Raw genomic sequence first — 16,737 nt, 5'->3', positions numbered from 1 at the left:
TTTTTCTCTGTATCACATTGGAATTTACATTTTATTTTAACCAATGACAAAGATTTGCCCAAAGGAATAAATTAATGTATATTTCAAGAGAATTTCAGGAATCATCCAAATCAGATTTTCATCTAGATTAAGCACATCTACCTCCCTATACCAATTACCAAATTGAGGGAAAAAAATCAAATATATTTCTCGGGTGTTTTCATCTCACCTACTCTACAATTCATTTTCCCTGGTGAAAGGGTTTTGCTGAATTCAATGAAGCGTGAGTTTCACCAAATCAAAATCTCTGTGGCATCTGAATTACATTCACTGGTCAGTTATTCTAAGTCTTTTCATTTCTTGTATTCTATTCCTTGATTTCAGTTCATCTGCTTAGTCAAAGACTGATTTACAGTAGCTCACCCCCACATTCAGAACAGTGCAAACCACAGATGGGCATGGAGCTAAATAAATCATAATAAGCTACTAGAAGCTGGTGATATTACAATGGCTGGAGAAGAACAAAGCAAAGCCATAAAGGTTTTCATGGCTTTTAACGTTTTACCTTTTTTTCTTTTAGTTCAGGAAAAAAAGCAACTGTGTATTAAAAATCAGAAGATTTAAAAAAAAAATATATAAAATCTTCTTTGCAGTCTGCTTCAACACCTGTAAGTTCTGGAAATTGCAGGACTTGTAATTGCATGAAGTAATTACTTGCAGCTCACAGAGAAGTTCATGTGATATTTTATATTCACTTCAGTGTGGTCAGAATTTCCCCCTAAATTCCTAAATTCGGCGTTCACAGATGTGTGATCTGTGCTTCTTTCTACAGGTATGTTGACCTTGCAGCAAGGCAGGCCTGCCAAGTCTTGTGCCTGTCAAATGTCACCTTACCTGCTTTTCTGATGTGGCTCTCCTACAGTGCTCATATTAAAATTTCTGCTGATCTTTAAGAGCATGTGGACTGTACATATTCAGGGACAAAAGTTTTGGAATTTGTTGTAGCAGGAACATACTAGTACTATCACACTAGAAAAATGCATGTTTTTTTACTCACTTTTTAAAGATCTGGCCAATATAAAGACTTTGTTAAAACCACAGTTCCTGTGTGATAGAAGTTGTGGAGCTGTGTAGATAACCTGAAGTTTTCATCTCATCTACATTTGAATGTGCTCCATTTCAGAGCTCAGCTGTTTTGGTTCTTGGCTGCTGTAGGCTGAATCTGAACCTGGATCCAAGTACTGAAAGGACATCTGTCATTCCTGTGCTCAGTTACTCTTCTTGCTTTCCCTGGGTAGAAAAGAGAAACCTGACAGGATAAACTGGAACGCTGAGCTTGTATTGATGGCTGGAACTGAGAATTAGAAGCTGAGTACAGGGAATGTGGCGAGAGTTGGGGAACAGATGAGACAAAAAAAGCCCTTTGGAAAAAACAAGCACTTGTGATTCAATGTTTGATGTAGACTAACAGCCATAAAACTACTTTTTCCTGTTCTTGAGTGTCTTCTTAGAGTTAGTGCCAATTTAAAATCTAATTTAATAACCATATCCTATTTAAATATATATCAGTGCAGTTGATTAACATTTTCTCTTACATTCTCTATACCAGTTCACTTCTCAGGAAATAAAATGTTAAGATGATTAGCAGCTGAATAGTTAGTAGCAATAGCCAGAAAAGCCAATATATTGCATTAAATGGAATTATTACAGACGTCAAGGAATTCTGTTGAAGAGGCTTTTAAAGCACATCAGTTGGATTCCATATGAATGAAGAAACATTTTTGAAGGAAAAAGTTGTCTCCAACAGTTTTCAACTGGCAATTGATCTCTGGCAATATTTATTGTTTCTTTGTTCCCCTGCATGATTTTCTGCTGAGGAATGTGGTTGTGGCATCCTGGCCAGTGACTGAAATCCGTGTGGGGAATCTTTTTACCCTTCTATTCTTTACTGTTATGAATATTCTCTCCCTATTTTCTTCCTGACAAAGCAAAACAAAACAAAACAAAAAGAAAAAAACCAAAACCAAACCAAACAAACCCAAACCAACAAAACAAAACCCAGTTATATTAAGTTCTCTGTCTAAATCTGATCTTCAGTTTCTCCTCTGGAAGTCTGTCTATGCTGTGTTGGACATTGGACATTGCAGTGGTGGCAAGTACTGTTTGTAAAGGTTTTCCACTCTTCTCCTTTTCCTTCTGCCTTACAGGAAGGACAGAAAGCAAAAGCAGAAGGAATGAGGAATAACTTAATAACTGCAAAGGAAAATCTGCTATTTTGAAACTCTGTGACTGAGAGAAGCAAGGATTTGATATATGTCATATTTTCCATGATTATCAATATATTGAACTTTATAGGATGGCAAGATTTTTTAAAGTATTAAAGAAAGTGTCATCTGTAAGAAGTGTGGCAAGTATGTGACTGCTTTCCTGTGGTTGGTTTGAGGCCATACTCTCCTTTCTTAGTGTTTCCTTTAAAGGGAACTGGCAAGACAAGGACAGAAGAATTCTGTGTCCAAAAGATGAATCTCAGGAGGATGCAGACAGCCAGGGTGGTACTTATGTTGTGCCTTTTAGGAAAACAGTTAGCAATCTTTGATAGTGAGGTGGTCATAACCTATCTGGTGCCCATCCCACTCCAGGTAGGTGAAGAAGTGTAAAAGAAGAAAAAGCAATAAAAAAGAGCTGTGCAGTTAGGGTTCTGAAGAGCATCCAACTACACTGTGCTCTTTGGCATGAGATTTCCCTGGGAAAATTTGCCTTGGCGGCATTGTATACCTGAATTGCCCTAGCTGTGACTGTTTTCTAGGAATAGCAAGTCTCTCTTTTCTGTTTATTTCTCTGTAGTTTCTCATCCAGTACCGGCAGTTATCAGGAATATGCAATCTTATTTTATTATAGGCACACATCACAGGTCTATTCACACAACCCACATTAAAAATGTTTCTGTTTTCTGACTTTTTACTCCCTTGAGATAGAAATATCTCATGAAAGGCAATAGAGCTGTGTCAAAGATTCATGCTGTGCTCTGCAACAACATGATCTCATTCAGCACTGGTGGCAGCTGATTTGTATTGATGGAGACTTCCTACATGTTGAACACAGTCATAATCTCTATTTGTGTCAGAAATCATTGTTTCCCACCTGTACAGTATAATCTGCTCCTGATGCCTATGACCTATTTTTAAAACTATTTCTTCATAGCTGCTCATGTGCCATATTTATAGAAACACTACTGAAAGGGTCAGTAAAGAGTGCAGATACCAGCCATGTACTTCTCCCTATTTTGTGGTACATTCTTAAAAAAAACCACAAACCAAAGAGTGGTACAGCTATTTGTTATGCATACTTACCACTCACTGGAAGAAATCATATCTTTCATCATTTATCCACAAAGAGCCGTTGTGCTCTGAATTGTACATAACTTCTGCTGTCTTTTGCATACCTGTCTAAGCAAAAGATATCTGCTCTGTGTCTTTACTTTCATGTAGAGCTGACTGCTCTCTTATCTGTAGTTTGCCATCAAAATTGCAAACAAAAATGTGGTGGGAAAATACTGTCTACAGATGAAAGTGCTTATAAATTAAACATGCCATGCAACAGGTCTTTCAGACTAAAGACCATGTTTTAAGCTTTGGAAGCATTTAGTAATGGAGATGATATTAAGTTGTACACAAACTACACGGAAGTTAGTAAGACCCAGCTCTTTGCTAACAGCATAACAAATGACAAATGATAGCAGTTTAATCCAATGAGGGATTAATTAATATGATCTGAAAAGCAAACTGTATGGTGGTTTTCAGAAGGGAAACTGGCATTAGAGAAGACCGTCTTGTAAATAACACCACACTATAGCATTTCTGACTAAAGGATTATGCAATAGTCACAAAAACTGCAGCACTATTGCATTAATAGATGAAACTGGGAATTGAAAGGTGCAGGTTAAAATCCAGAAAGACTTTTCAGAAGACGATTTCAAGAGACAGCAAATTCTTATTTATATATCAGGTGTAGTAGTAGGGAAATTTCCAGTGTAATCAATCAGGTTTTACTATATATGTGCTCAAATATACATGCCCAGATAAGAGAGATTGCAAAATGTCCATATGAGGGAGAGTACGCTCGCAGTGTGAATAACTAATGGCTTCTGCCGGTAGATTTGTCACTGTCTTTCTCTGCTCCGTCCCTGAAGAGTGTGGAGAGCAGAAAAGAGGCTCCAGCTTGGCCAGGTGGTACATGCCAGTTCCCCTTTTCTGAGCATGCTGAGTAGCATTACTTTTAGTGGACTGCTACAGCCTGGAAAGTATTGGCAGGCTGACTCTAAGCAGGACTCCGCTGAAAGAATGGGCCAAAGGAGGCAGGAGAAAGGTTAGGAATTAACATGAAAGGCACAGATTTTCTTTCAAATGCTTTTTATCTCTGTAAATACTCTAAAAACTTGCAGATCTCTGCACATCTGTTTTTTAATGCAGTGTGGTTAAATGCATGATTTCCCTCATTGCCTTTTCACCCATTTAAGTTTTTCTCTCTGAAATTACCTGCTTTATCATAGATCAGCAAAACAGTGTGAAATGCCTGTTGGGCTAAGAGAACTGTTGCACAGGTGAGTACTTTGGTAAGGTTTAGCAGCCAGAAGAAGTTGACCAAAAGATGTGAGCAAAATCTGTAGGAATGAAAGTAACAGGTATTTACTTGTGATCCTTAATTACACATTTAGACTGAAGAGAGACTTAAAACTGCTTGTCCTTTAAGATATGTAAAAGTCACAACAGAAGGATACTGGCAACTGGCCCATGGATATGGGTAAACAGTTGGCAGACATGGATTATTTCAGTCCAGACCCAGACTTCAAGGTCTACCATAGTGCAGTGGTTCATTAGAGCCATCAGCCTTACAGCTGGAGTTGGCAGCCCTTTTTCATTATTCTTTCTTACTAAAACCTATGAAGTTCTCATGCTCCCTTCTTCTCCACCCCACTTTAGGGAGCTGTTTTTACTTTATGCCAATTATGAATCATGAAGGAAAGGAAGAAATTATTTTCGTCATTCCTCTGTCTAAGTGTGCTGGTGCCATGAAGCCAACTGTAAGCAGAAGAGTACAGGGAGAGGACCACAAGCAGTCTTAGAAAGACCAAGAGTGTGATTTCCACTGCTCTGTCCTTACCTGACTGTTCCTGCCCCATATTGCACTGTCTCATCCAGTGGGGATTGGCAGAAAAGAGGGTTCAGTAAGAAAATAGGTGTGTCACTGGGGGGAGCAGAGCTTTGTTTAGCGGGTGCAGACCCTCCTCTCACACCACTGCCTCTAGTACACAACCCCAGTGGCAGCCAGCCTCAGGAAAGCAGTTTAGCAGCCCTGTGGCTGTCCGGCTGAATTTTCTTGCCAGATAGTTTTCTTCACTTTGTTTGAAACTAGCTAAAGACTATTGGCTTCATGTTGGTGGCTCTGTCTTTGAGAGGTCACTGAGATGGCTGGGAGGTTGCTACCAGAAGTTGTCAATATCAGTTATCATGGGCTATTTTTTGTTCTGAAGTGGTCCTCTGCTGCAAAAGTTCTGCTTAATGTAAGAGTGGTTTTATCATTGCTGAATGAAAGCTGTTCCCAAGGCACTGGGCTGTCCAACTTGACAAGTTTTTAAATAGTGTTCATATGGTGTTAATTGGCTTAATTGTATTAAATACAGGATTATGTTTTACTAGCTTAGTGTGGGGTATCGGATTCTTATTCATCCGTGAAGAAATAATTCTTTGCAGTCCCTGCTTACTCAGCTCCTGCTCGTTTCACAGCTCTAGCACTTGCTTCTCACAGACTCTGACTATACATATTGGTTTATTAAGGCAATCAGGCCTATCGCTGGCTGTATCTCATGCGACTGTCACTTTAGGGCTCAAACAGCACATGCTCAGAGTGACTTCAGCCCGTGTCTCATCTCCTTTCCCAGAACAAGATGAGGGAGCTCCTCATTTTCTTTGGGGAGAGGATTATGGCAGCAGATCTGTTACAGTCTGCACCCTGCCTGGGAGGGCTGCCGAGAACTGCTGGGAGAGGAGATGTGCAGCTTATGCACAGCGTGAAGGAGCTTAGCTCCCTGAGGTGTAATTTTAAGCTCTTCTTGGATTTAATAATGGTTATACTTGAACCATTTTTCTCTAGCTTTCCATACTAACCATTTGCTGGAACATTATGTAAGAAGAAATATTCTTCTCTTGTATGATCCAAATGGTTCTTTATTTTGCAGCTCTTGGCAGAGCCTTAGAGTGTCTGTTTCTTAGTCTAGGTCTCTTTGTGTGTATATATATATGTATATATATATATATAAGTATATATATTTATATATAAAATGAAAATGTAAACTTCAAATGAAGTCGATGTTACTTTTTTTCTTAGTTGCTGTTTTTCACCTTGCTTGATTTATGATAGCAGACCCCAACGCTTCTGCGGTTTTTGAATAAACTCTGTGTTTGTAGCATGTTTTAACAGTGAAATAAAATAAAAAAAATTTAAGATCATTATAAAATTATATATAGATTTAAAAAAAATTCTAAATGGAACAAAATTTCAAACATTTCCCTTTTTTAAGATACTTTTCAAGTAATATTGCTTTCCAGTAGATTACTCCCTTTATTGGCCCACAGAGATGCAGTGAAGTTTGTGTTGTGGCCAAGAAGGTGTTTTGAGAAGAAACCTTCATGGGTTTGTGTTTTATTCTAATCTTTTATGTCATTGCATGCTACAGATTCCAAAAAGCCTGAGAAAACTGTTAAGAACATACTGTGCTAGCAAATACAGGTATTTCAATGCATTAATCTTTTTACTCAGCACCTCCAGTAGCATGTTGATACATCTGTACTCCAGAGACTGTGGTCAGTCCCTCGTGCCCTAGGTTAGGCTGAGGAATGGAACCGCAGTCATTTTGCAGGAAGTTCATACTGGTTCAGGCTGTGCCTTGGAATATTGGGTAGCCTACTGTGGGAAAGGAAACCCCAGGGAAGGGATCAGAACAGCTCTGCATGCCCATGCCAACATATACCTCTGGTTCAGTGACCCTACCAGTGAAGTTTGGCAGAGGGAGGAGGTGCTAGCAAATGTTCCAGAGTCCAAAGTAGTACCTGGAGATGATGGTGAAGAGCTTATAAAGTGCTTGGGAAGGCGCAAATGCACAACATCTGTCCAAAACACATACAAAAAAATCTGAATTTCGCTACATGACCTCCTTAAATATGGTTGTGCTTGGCTGGAATTTTTTTCCACAGTTCCATTGCTCTTTTTACTGTCTGTGCTGTGATCTTCGTATTCTTTCAGCAGGTTTCTATGTATTTGAGGTTATTTTTCCTGAAAGTATTGCAGTGTGAAAGAGGACGTAGGTAATTTAGTTTAAGCAGAAAATAATGAGACAAGAGTAATAACTATGCACAGAGTGAATCTGTGGAAAGTGGATTCCTTTCACTCCACTGGGGTTTTTTTTTTTGAAAATACCATACATCATCTTGAAATTACTTTAACATGATGCTCACTGTATTACAGGAAGGAAGAAGTGCTTGTAATCCAATGTGACAAATGATGGTGAACAGACAATCATTTATCATGAAATAGTTACAGATTTGTTTCTTGGAAGAGGGTCAGTTTTGACCTTTAGTTATGAACAGTAAATTAGAAACCATTTATAGTGTAATACAGCTACCTACAATTACTCATTTTATCTTAAACACCTTTTTATTTTGCTCTTTTTCAGGAAGATCAGAAAGTCTTGAAAGGTAAATTGCATTGAGGCCCATCTTTGAAGGTTTTGGAATGTCTTTCCCTCTGGAAACACCACTGTACCTACATTAAAAAAAACAGTCTTTGTTTCCTTAGTCATGTTTGTGTCTTTCTACCCTTTGTTAATATGATTCTCATTTAGAAACAGGAACTGTGAAATGTGGTGAGGAATAAATAGATCTCTTCTAAATAGACATTGTCAAGGAAGAGCAAAGGAAGTGAATTGTGCAAATTCTTAGAACTGTGTAACATTTATTTCAGTAAAAGACATATTTCTCAGCTCTCTATCAGAATGTCCTCTAAGATGAGGTGGAAGAAACTCTACAAAAGATGATACAAATTCTGGGAATGGATGAATAAGGGTGATAATGGACAGTGATATTTGGTTGTTGTCCCATTTTTTTAAGAAAGATCATATGCTATTTTTTTTTAGCATTTCTGGTGTGGAGTTGAGCTATTCATTTTAACTGTATTCAAAAAGCATTTAAGATCAGAAGCTGTTTTACATGTGTGTTGACTATCAGCTTCAGTTTTCTTTTTTTGTCTGGCAGATGTAGATGTGATTGGAAATGAAATGGAATTTTATAGGTGCATAAGTAAGCTCTTTCTGAACCAAGAGCAGGCGTTGGTCACTTTGGGCCTCTGATTTGTGGGAAAGTGAAAGGTAATAGCATTGTATATCAGCTTTTCTCTGTGGCATTTCATCAGGTGCACAGCTCTCAATTGACAGAATAGTAATCACATACTTGGAATGAGTGAAATCAGTGTCATCTCCACTGGCTGCATTTCCAGATATCCTTTCCTGTAGGTGGGCTGACTCTTGGTCATTCTCTCCCTATTTATGCCATGTCCAGATCCTACTATCCCTGTACTTTCTGCAGAGTGCTTCTGTCCACAGTGATGAGTAGCTAGTGGTTGTGTAGATTTTGTGTTAGCTCTGGGATGTCGTGGTCTATGTTGGTGAGCAGGGGAAAGTCAGCTTCATGGACTGTATTGATCATCACCTTCAGGTCCTAGGACAGTGTGTGAAACATGCTTTATAGACACTACCATGGTCTCAGCATTCATTTAATTAGTTGAACTTAACAGTGAGCAGAGAGGGTGCTTGGCCAAGGCTGGTCACAGGGAAATGCATAACACTGTAGAAATTTCAGTTCAGGTATTCACTATCAGATCCTAATTAAGGGGAAAAAACCACAAGCACATCTAAAAATCACTGAAAATAGCCTCATTCACCAAAATAAACTGTTGTTTCTTAGCAGGATAACCCTAAGATATCAGTGTGCATGGCACAAATGTAAAAACCATAGGAAGTGAAGCAGTCAGGAAGAATTTTCACATTTCTGAGAAAACCCTCATATATTATGAACAGAAAAACCTACTAAGGTATGCTGCTGCTGGTGCAACTAAAATGCTTTGTTGAAAATTTTGGGACCCAGCCTTCTGCAGTACCTTGATGAGGACGATTCAGGCTAGACTCTAGTTTTAGTCTCATGTTAAAGTAAACATAATTAATAAGGTCTTTGTGGTAACAAGCTCTGTAAGTGCTTTACCTTAAAATTAATATTACAGCTTTTCCATGGCAAACCTTTAATTAGTTGCACTGCCTTTTTCTCCCGGTCTTTAATATGCAATCCCTGATACAATAATTCCATAACATATTTTTAATGCCATCTCATCGATCTCAAAAAGTTCTGCTTAGAGTGCAGAACCTGAGCACTTACTTTCAAGTTGCCTCTTGCATTGCAGAATTTTAGCTTGTTGTAATGATGTTTCCAGCCAGGTTCAAAAGCTCAGTCAACAGGACTAAATGTGCTGAGAGTTGTTCATCTTAGGTCTGGTGAGAGGGAACTTCTCCTCTGAGTGATTAATGTGTTAAGTGGGGGGGTGGGAGTTTCCATATGACTAGGAGTTATTTAAATTATTAGGCTGAGATTCTCAAAGGACCCAGAGAGTTTCTCAGAGAGTAATTTCTAGTGCTTGACTCCATTAGTCTAGTGTGCCTGTTCCAGGCCTGATCTGTGGGATTCTGAAACTTGAGTTTGAAATTTGAGAAGAGTTCCCACTGATTTTTGTAGATTTCTTAATAGGAAATTCGATTTCTTGCGAAACTTACTTGAGAAAGACTCTCTCATTTGAAACTGAAGAAATACCCACTGACTTGACTGATTTTCTGCGTGTCAGATGAGATGAAGAGAGAAAAAACCAGCCCACTAGTAAGAGAAATGGACCTGCTGAAATGTGGAAAAACAAAAATGGGTAATAACTTTTGGATTTTTCAGTTTTCTGAACTGCACTTGCTAAGTGGCATCAGAATTGTGTAGAAATTTTTGATGTCTGTTGTTTCTTTGACATCACAGATGAATTTTTAGAAGTGTTCTATTAGTTTCTGGAATATTACAGGATGCAGAATCATTTTTTTCAGTGTTTATTTAGAATAATAATTACAGAAAATATCTCCAGCTGATGTACGAGAAAGTTGCCATCATCATAATAATTTCTATAGTTTGCTTTTCCAGTGCTTAAAACTTACAAAGGCAAATGACTGTCTGAGTGAGGAGAAATGTCTGTTTCTTTCCTGTACTCATTATTGTAAATCCATAACTGCTGGCTGATTGAGTTGACTGAACCATGAATAAACTGAAGAAAACCTGCTGTATTTACAGCTGGTAAAAAGACTTTGGACTACAGTAGTGTCTTGAACTCAAGAAAGAATAGTAGGTTGTGTAGAAATATAAGCATTGTTCTTATGTAAAATATTATATTTTTATTCCTTAAAATTTTGTTAATCTGAAGTCATTTAAGGACAGTACACTAGTAAGAGTTTTGTTAATGAGCCCTTGAAGTGAAAAAGGTGATTTTCATATCTCAATGGAGAGAACCCCAATTATAGTTTTTCATTATGTTTGGTATCCACATAAATCTGGATTAAATAAAGTTATTTGTTAGTGAGTTCTTCTCTTCTAGGTGCTTTTTCCGTTCATTCTGGTTTTGTAGTTGTCCTGAAAAATCAGATTGACTCCCTCTGGTGGTTGAAACCAAGTCTCTGCATTCCAAAGAGAGCCTTTCAGAGATCTCTCCATTCTGGAGAGCACAAATCATGAATAATATTTTCTAACTTTAGTGTTATGTCATTATAAAAAATCATGGAAATAGTTTTTCTTGCTCTCATACAGTGTAGCATTAGTAGTAGGTTGGTATTGATATCTGAAATCTTTTAAATTTAAAGCAGAGACTTACAAAACTTTTTCAAGAAATCAAAGTAGATTGTCAGAAAAAATAAACACAGATATGGACAAAGAAGCCTTGAAATCATTTACTGTGGTGAAAAGTGAAAAAAACTGGAAAGGTGCAATTTAGATGAGTAGTGTAATAGGGATGATGCTAAGTGTGTCACACAATTACATGAACAAGGTCTTTTATGCCTAGCTTGGGACTTTTTTTCAGCTTGAGAACATTATTTGATTTTAAAAGTAAACATCTAAGAGTTTAGCTTTGCCAAGACACCCTTTTGGTATAAAAAGGAATAATTCTTCAATATTTGGATTGCAGCTGTGAACCTGAGATGTCTGTCTCCATTTTTCAAGTAATTCCCCCAAACCCCAAATGGCAAAATATGAGAGAAACTTTTTGTGATTACTTACTGCAAATGATTATGGTTTGGATCTATACTCTACAAAACCACAACTGTCTTCACATTAATGAGAGAAAAATATAAGAAAATATCCTAGAAGATTGGCATTTACTTGCTTGTGAGTTCATAATGCTTTTTGTATATTTTATGTAATCTCTTACTGGAGTGCCTGCCTTATGTAAGGTCTCAGTAATGGAAATGAGGCCATCTACATGGCAGTCAGCGTTGTTCCCTGAAAGACATACTCTGTCTGCAGCAGAAAATAAATTGGATGAAGACCTTTAAAACCTTCAAAACCCTTTCATCAAGCTGAGAGGGACGTTCCTCAGTAACTCCTCCTTAACTTTCTGTAGAGCAGCCCATCTTCTCTGCCTACTGACATCGTTATCCATCCAGCTTTGGGGCTTGACTGCTGCCTAGCATTCCCATCAGCTGTATTAGCATTGTTTGTCCCTTTTCATATTCTCCCACTCCTGATTGAATTCTGCAGTCTAATAAACCCTGCCTTTCCTTTGCTTTGCATCATCACCGGGACCCTATATTTTCCGTTCATTTTCCCTGCCTTACCCACAGCGTTTTCTCTTTGCATGTTGTCAACTCTTCTGCTGCTAGGTATTAGTAATCCAGCAGGTGGACTTCTGAAAAACGGCAAGCCAGCGATTTAGTGTTATCTATTCATTTTCTTTCAGTCCCTGTGCAAATATGCTCAGTGTTTTATGTGAGCAGAGGGAGAGAGAGTCCCCTGAGCGTGCTGCAGTTCAAGGCAGCGTGGTACAAAGGGGAGGAGAATAGGAAAAATGTCTAATTTTTCTGCAAACAGAAGCATCTTTGCTAATAAACATCTGCAACTGTTAATTCTGCATAGAATGCATAAGACCTTTATTTCTGAGCTAGCAGAGTAAGTAATATGGTGTTGCCACTCTCCAATTGGCATAACATTTACTATCTCATTAGAAAGATTCTTTAAAAGGTATTAATATCCTTCTGTTGGATTTTCCCCCTCCCCTGGGGGAGGTTTCTGTTCAGTCCTCCCTGTTTCTGTGCTTAGGATCCACAGCATTTTTAACCCGATGCTTGTCAAAGATCAGGATGTTCCATAAATATTTATAAGAAACATTGGAATAATAGAAGGTCTTCCTTGATTTCCTGGGTATAATAGACAGGTTGTAAGCTTAAGAAGTTATGTGTAAATGCTAGATTTTGCTATGCAGTAAGAAGGAGATAAACCAAAACTCTAATTGATGTAGAGTTTTGGGGAGCGCATTCTTCTACAACGACAAAAACAACAAAAAAAAAGGAACTGGAAGATACTATTTTCAGTGCATTTTTGGGGTCAGTCATCTTTTTTCTTAAAAAAAAAAAAGTTGCCAACAGTTCCTTGAGAGATTTGCCCTACATCTTGCCTTCCAAGGGTTTTGTTTGGAGCACTGGTTGTCACACCCCTGAAATAGCAAAGCTATTTGGGGATACTTGTTCAGCTAACCTCCACCCCCTGTCTAATTTGCTTGGAGCATGCTGCCCTATGATACTTCAGGACATACCTGCAGGCATGCCCAAATGGTAGCTTTTGTGATACTCTCACTTCAAGGAAGAGTTTTTCCCCCTGTCCTGTATCTCTGTCATCACCTTGAGATTAGAATAGTGGTAGCCTCACTGCTGTAAATTATTCAGCAGGTGTAAACTCAACATTGTCACAAATGTGCCTGCAGTATTCACAGGTAGAGAAGAGATGAGAGATAAGTAAGTGAAAGTCCTAAGTTCTGAATGTATTTGGTACCCTTTGTAGCCTCCTATTGTCTCTGGATCAGTGATGAGGCAAAGACTGCAGGTCTCTAGAACCCACCATCGTGCCCTTGCAGCCATCCATAGCAACGTGGGGGACCTGGTACACTGTCTTTTAATGTGGGATGATACCGATACAACTGAAAGCAAGTTGCCTTTCTCTTATGTGTGTGGCATCAATCATTATACATGTTTTAAAAAGGGAGGTGAGAGGAACCTTTTGTATCATGTCTGCTCCATGATTTTTTCTTAGCTTTTCAGGATATGATGCAAGAATTACGTATGTCTGCAAGTGCACACACACAGTTATGTCACAGTGCTTTCAATTTAATTAGTTAATTCTAAGGTTTTGTTGAAGTGACTGGAAGATACTGATAAGCTGGTACTTGCTGACTTGGAGATATTGTATCTACACAGTTCCTTAACCAAAAGTGGTGCTGCCACCCAGTCAAACCTGAGTTGGTGTCTTCACTGGGTTCTCACTGACAGTGGTACTGATTTGTGCACAGAAGATCCACAGCCAAAAGAATGCTATTTTACATTCTTCCCTGACACTTTTTTGTGCATTGATACCATGCAGAGGGCACACTAGTGTCTAATTGGTAACCTGATGCCATAATTTACACTGATTTATTATCATTATCTAATGGAATCATCAGTTATGTCATAGATTTTGGAACTGGGAATAAAGTTACATAGAAATTCTACATTTTAACTATATGTGCATTTATCTTTGTCCTGTTTTTATTTTGCCTGCAACAGTAGTGTCTAGAATTTAGGGTATTCGTGTTCCTTATATCAAAAAGGCTTTTTCTGGAAAGTGAAAATATGCCTGTGTGCTGATGGGTGTAGAGAAACGTGTATGTAAAGGTTCTACTAGGTGAAATATAAATAAAGTAGCTCAGAAACCCAAATATAGCTCAGCTTGGATTTCTTGATAGCAGATCATCCCAGGTTTGAATTTAAAAGTGTTTCATGTTCTGATGTGATTTACGGGGCACATTTGCCTTTATTGCTGTGACAGCAGTGGTTGGCCTGATAATTTGCATGAGCTCTGGCAGGCTCATAAGTGGAACTTTCACTCAAGTATTCAGTATAGAAGAAACAGCAAACACTACAACATTTAAAAACTTTCTGGCAATAACAAATTAGATGGTATTTATGTTTGTGCTTGTTATGACTGTTTGACTCAAAAGCCTATTTGGAGAGAAAGAATCTGATTTTAGTAAATCAATATAATAAAGCCTTTGATTTTTTACAAAAGCCAGCTAACTGTAACTTCAGTGTTGGTATTTCAAGGCCTCTCACTGATATTTTAGAAGTTTGTGGTTGTTTGAGCTTCCTTTCCAGACCCTGGGGAAATAAGAGTATGGTAAATCAAAGCCCAGATCACTGTTTGCATTTATTTTACTTCTCATTATGACATGTATGCAAACACTTAAAAGAAATAGAAAAAAGGTATAATCATGATAAGATCCCTTTTTTAGAACAAAGGGGGAATACTTTTCTAGTTTAATTTATTACACTTCTCTTTAATACTATAAACTGAATTGAGTGCCTCATCAAGTTTGACAGTTCACTTACACTTCTAATTCAATGATAGTACTTCTTGAAATAATTACTAACTCTTGAGAGATAATCCAAGAAAATAACTGCAAAATATTTTTTCTTATCTGAAATGTCTCTTAATTTCTTGCTTTTTTTCTTTTCCAAGTGATGAAGTTTGAAAACTGCAAAGTGGAGTTGAGTACTTAACTGCCAAAAAAAAGTCATCGTGTTAACTTTGAAAGAAATTTTCCATTTTCATTTGCTGTTTTTCTGCTTTCATTGCCTGTGATAACCAAAATCCAGTGTGAGTATGAGGATACATAATGAGTCAAAAATATTTAATAACATTCAGTGAAATCTAGGTGACACTTTTTTCAGTTTGATGCACTCTCTAACATAATTGAGAGAGTGGAGAAAAAACCTGCTGGTTTTATACATTGCAAAAAAGTTTTGTGAGTGTCATCCTAAATCTGGATGCTTCTGTCCCCATACTAAAATGAGATGCTCAGAAGGCCGTCTTCTTTCATCCCTGTACTCTTGAGAGAGGCTCTGCATCAAGCTTCTCAGGTGGCATAAAGAAGCTTTGCCTATATTGAAGTTAACAGAGGAATGACAGATTATGTGAGCTGAGAATCGAGGTACAAGACTTTAGCTACCAGAGCTGAAATGATAAAAGCATCCCATGGGAGGTAACCTAACCTTTCACAGTTTATTGATCATCTGACTTGTACTTCTGATGTCACTAGTTATTCTTAACATTTCAGCTTCTCGCTCCTGCTGTCTGCCACGCAGGTCTTGCTGTGGCACCGCTTCCCCCAGGAAGCTGCCAGCCGCCCCTCCTCCAGGGAACGGGCTCCAGGTTAGGACATTTTCTGCACTCTTGAACACTGAACAATTTCTGTGGCAGTTTTCATGCCAGTCTCAGTCCTCTTTAGTCATGGCTATTCAAAACCACTTTGCTTGCTTAATTTCCCATCATCCTCCCAACGAACACATCTCTCCTGTGTTAGCTCCTTATTTACACTGTGGCCTCACTGCCACCTTATCACTGTGCCAGGGCTGCTCTTAGGTTACAGAGGGAGCAGTGCTCCTGTAATGCAGCTTCTCAGAGCAGAAGTTTTGACTCCTTTTCCTGTGTTTCATCTTGTGCTCGTGTCTTACTGCCTGGCCAGTCCTTCTCTGTCCCATCTCCTGCCAGCTACTTTGTGTTTCACATGGTTGCCAAAATTTCCCTCTTACTCTCTGTTCCTTATTTCTGCAACTTTCAGCCTCCTATGGTATTTCATTTTTTCATTCTTTTCAAAGATTTTTTCAATCTGTTTCAAAGACACCGTTATAGCTTTTCAGGTATTGGTGCTTTTCAAGTCCTGAATGAGTTGGCACATAAATATGGTTAAAAAAATTCTAGGTTTAAATTGTAGAGTAAATCTAAAGTATTATCTTTATCAGGGAGGAGGTGAATCTTCTGCTCTTCTCAGCATTTAGGGCTCTTTTCTGTAAATTCCTTAGTGCTCTGATTATGTCATGATTGACTGATGGCTAATTCTGCAAAAAGGAAGAGATTTCACTTTCTTTGAATGAAGACACCAAATGGAGCCAGTTTCCTTTACACTAAAATGTGCAAAATTGTTCTGGTTTGTTATCATTCATGAAAACATATGAAAACTATGAAAAGTACTGTACAAGTTAATAATAACTTTAGTTGGGCTCTATTTTGTAGAGCAGAGTTCAAAAGAGTAGCACTGGTATAAGCTCTCTCATTCTCTTTTCTTTGTGATGCTTCACCAGCATGCTGTCTGGGGTAAGGTCTGGCCATTTCTTTGCATACTAGTTCTTCTAGATTTTACTTGGGTTTTGTGTGTTTTCAGGAATATGTTTTTATTACCTAATACTGCTGGTTGGAGAAACTTGCCATCTGTCTTTTGTCACATGTAGTGACAAGTTTCATTTAGTGTTCCAACTTTTGTAGTCCTCCTTGTTCACTTTATAAACCTTAACTGTTTCTCCTGTATAAGTTTGCCTTGAACAACCAAGGCAGG

General features: G+C 38.2%; 1 protein-coding gene across 17 annotated transcripts in view; it reads left to right on the top strand.

Moving 5' to 3' along the window:
- HDAC9 (histone deacetylase 9) overlaps positions 1-16,737 on the top strand; it is a 462,820-nt gene that overhangs the window by 211,524 nt on the left and 234,559 nt on the right. The window contains exon 1 of one of the 17 annotated variants that reach the window (XM_032110261.1): positions 9,754-9,993. The exons of the other annotated variants lie outside the window; for them this stretch is intronic. Coding sequence (XP_031966152.1) covers positions 9,924-9,993 — 70 coding nt within the window. The 5' untranslated portion in view covers positions 9,754-9,923. Of the gene's footprint in view, positions 1-9,753; positions 9,994-16,737 lie in introns of those variants that run through there. 17 annotated transcript variants of the gene reach the window in all.

Source organism: Corvus moneduloides, chromosome 1 (assembly GCF_009650955.1).
Source record: "Corvus moneduloides isolate bCorMon1 chromosome 1, bCorMon1.pri, whole genome shotgun sequence".
NCBI lineage: Eukaryota > Metazoa > Chordata > Aves > Passeriformes > Corvidae > Corvus > Corvus moneduloides.
Note: the sequence above shows the minus strand (reverse complement) of the source record. Positions and strands in the feature narration are given on the sequence as shown.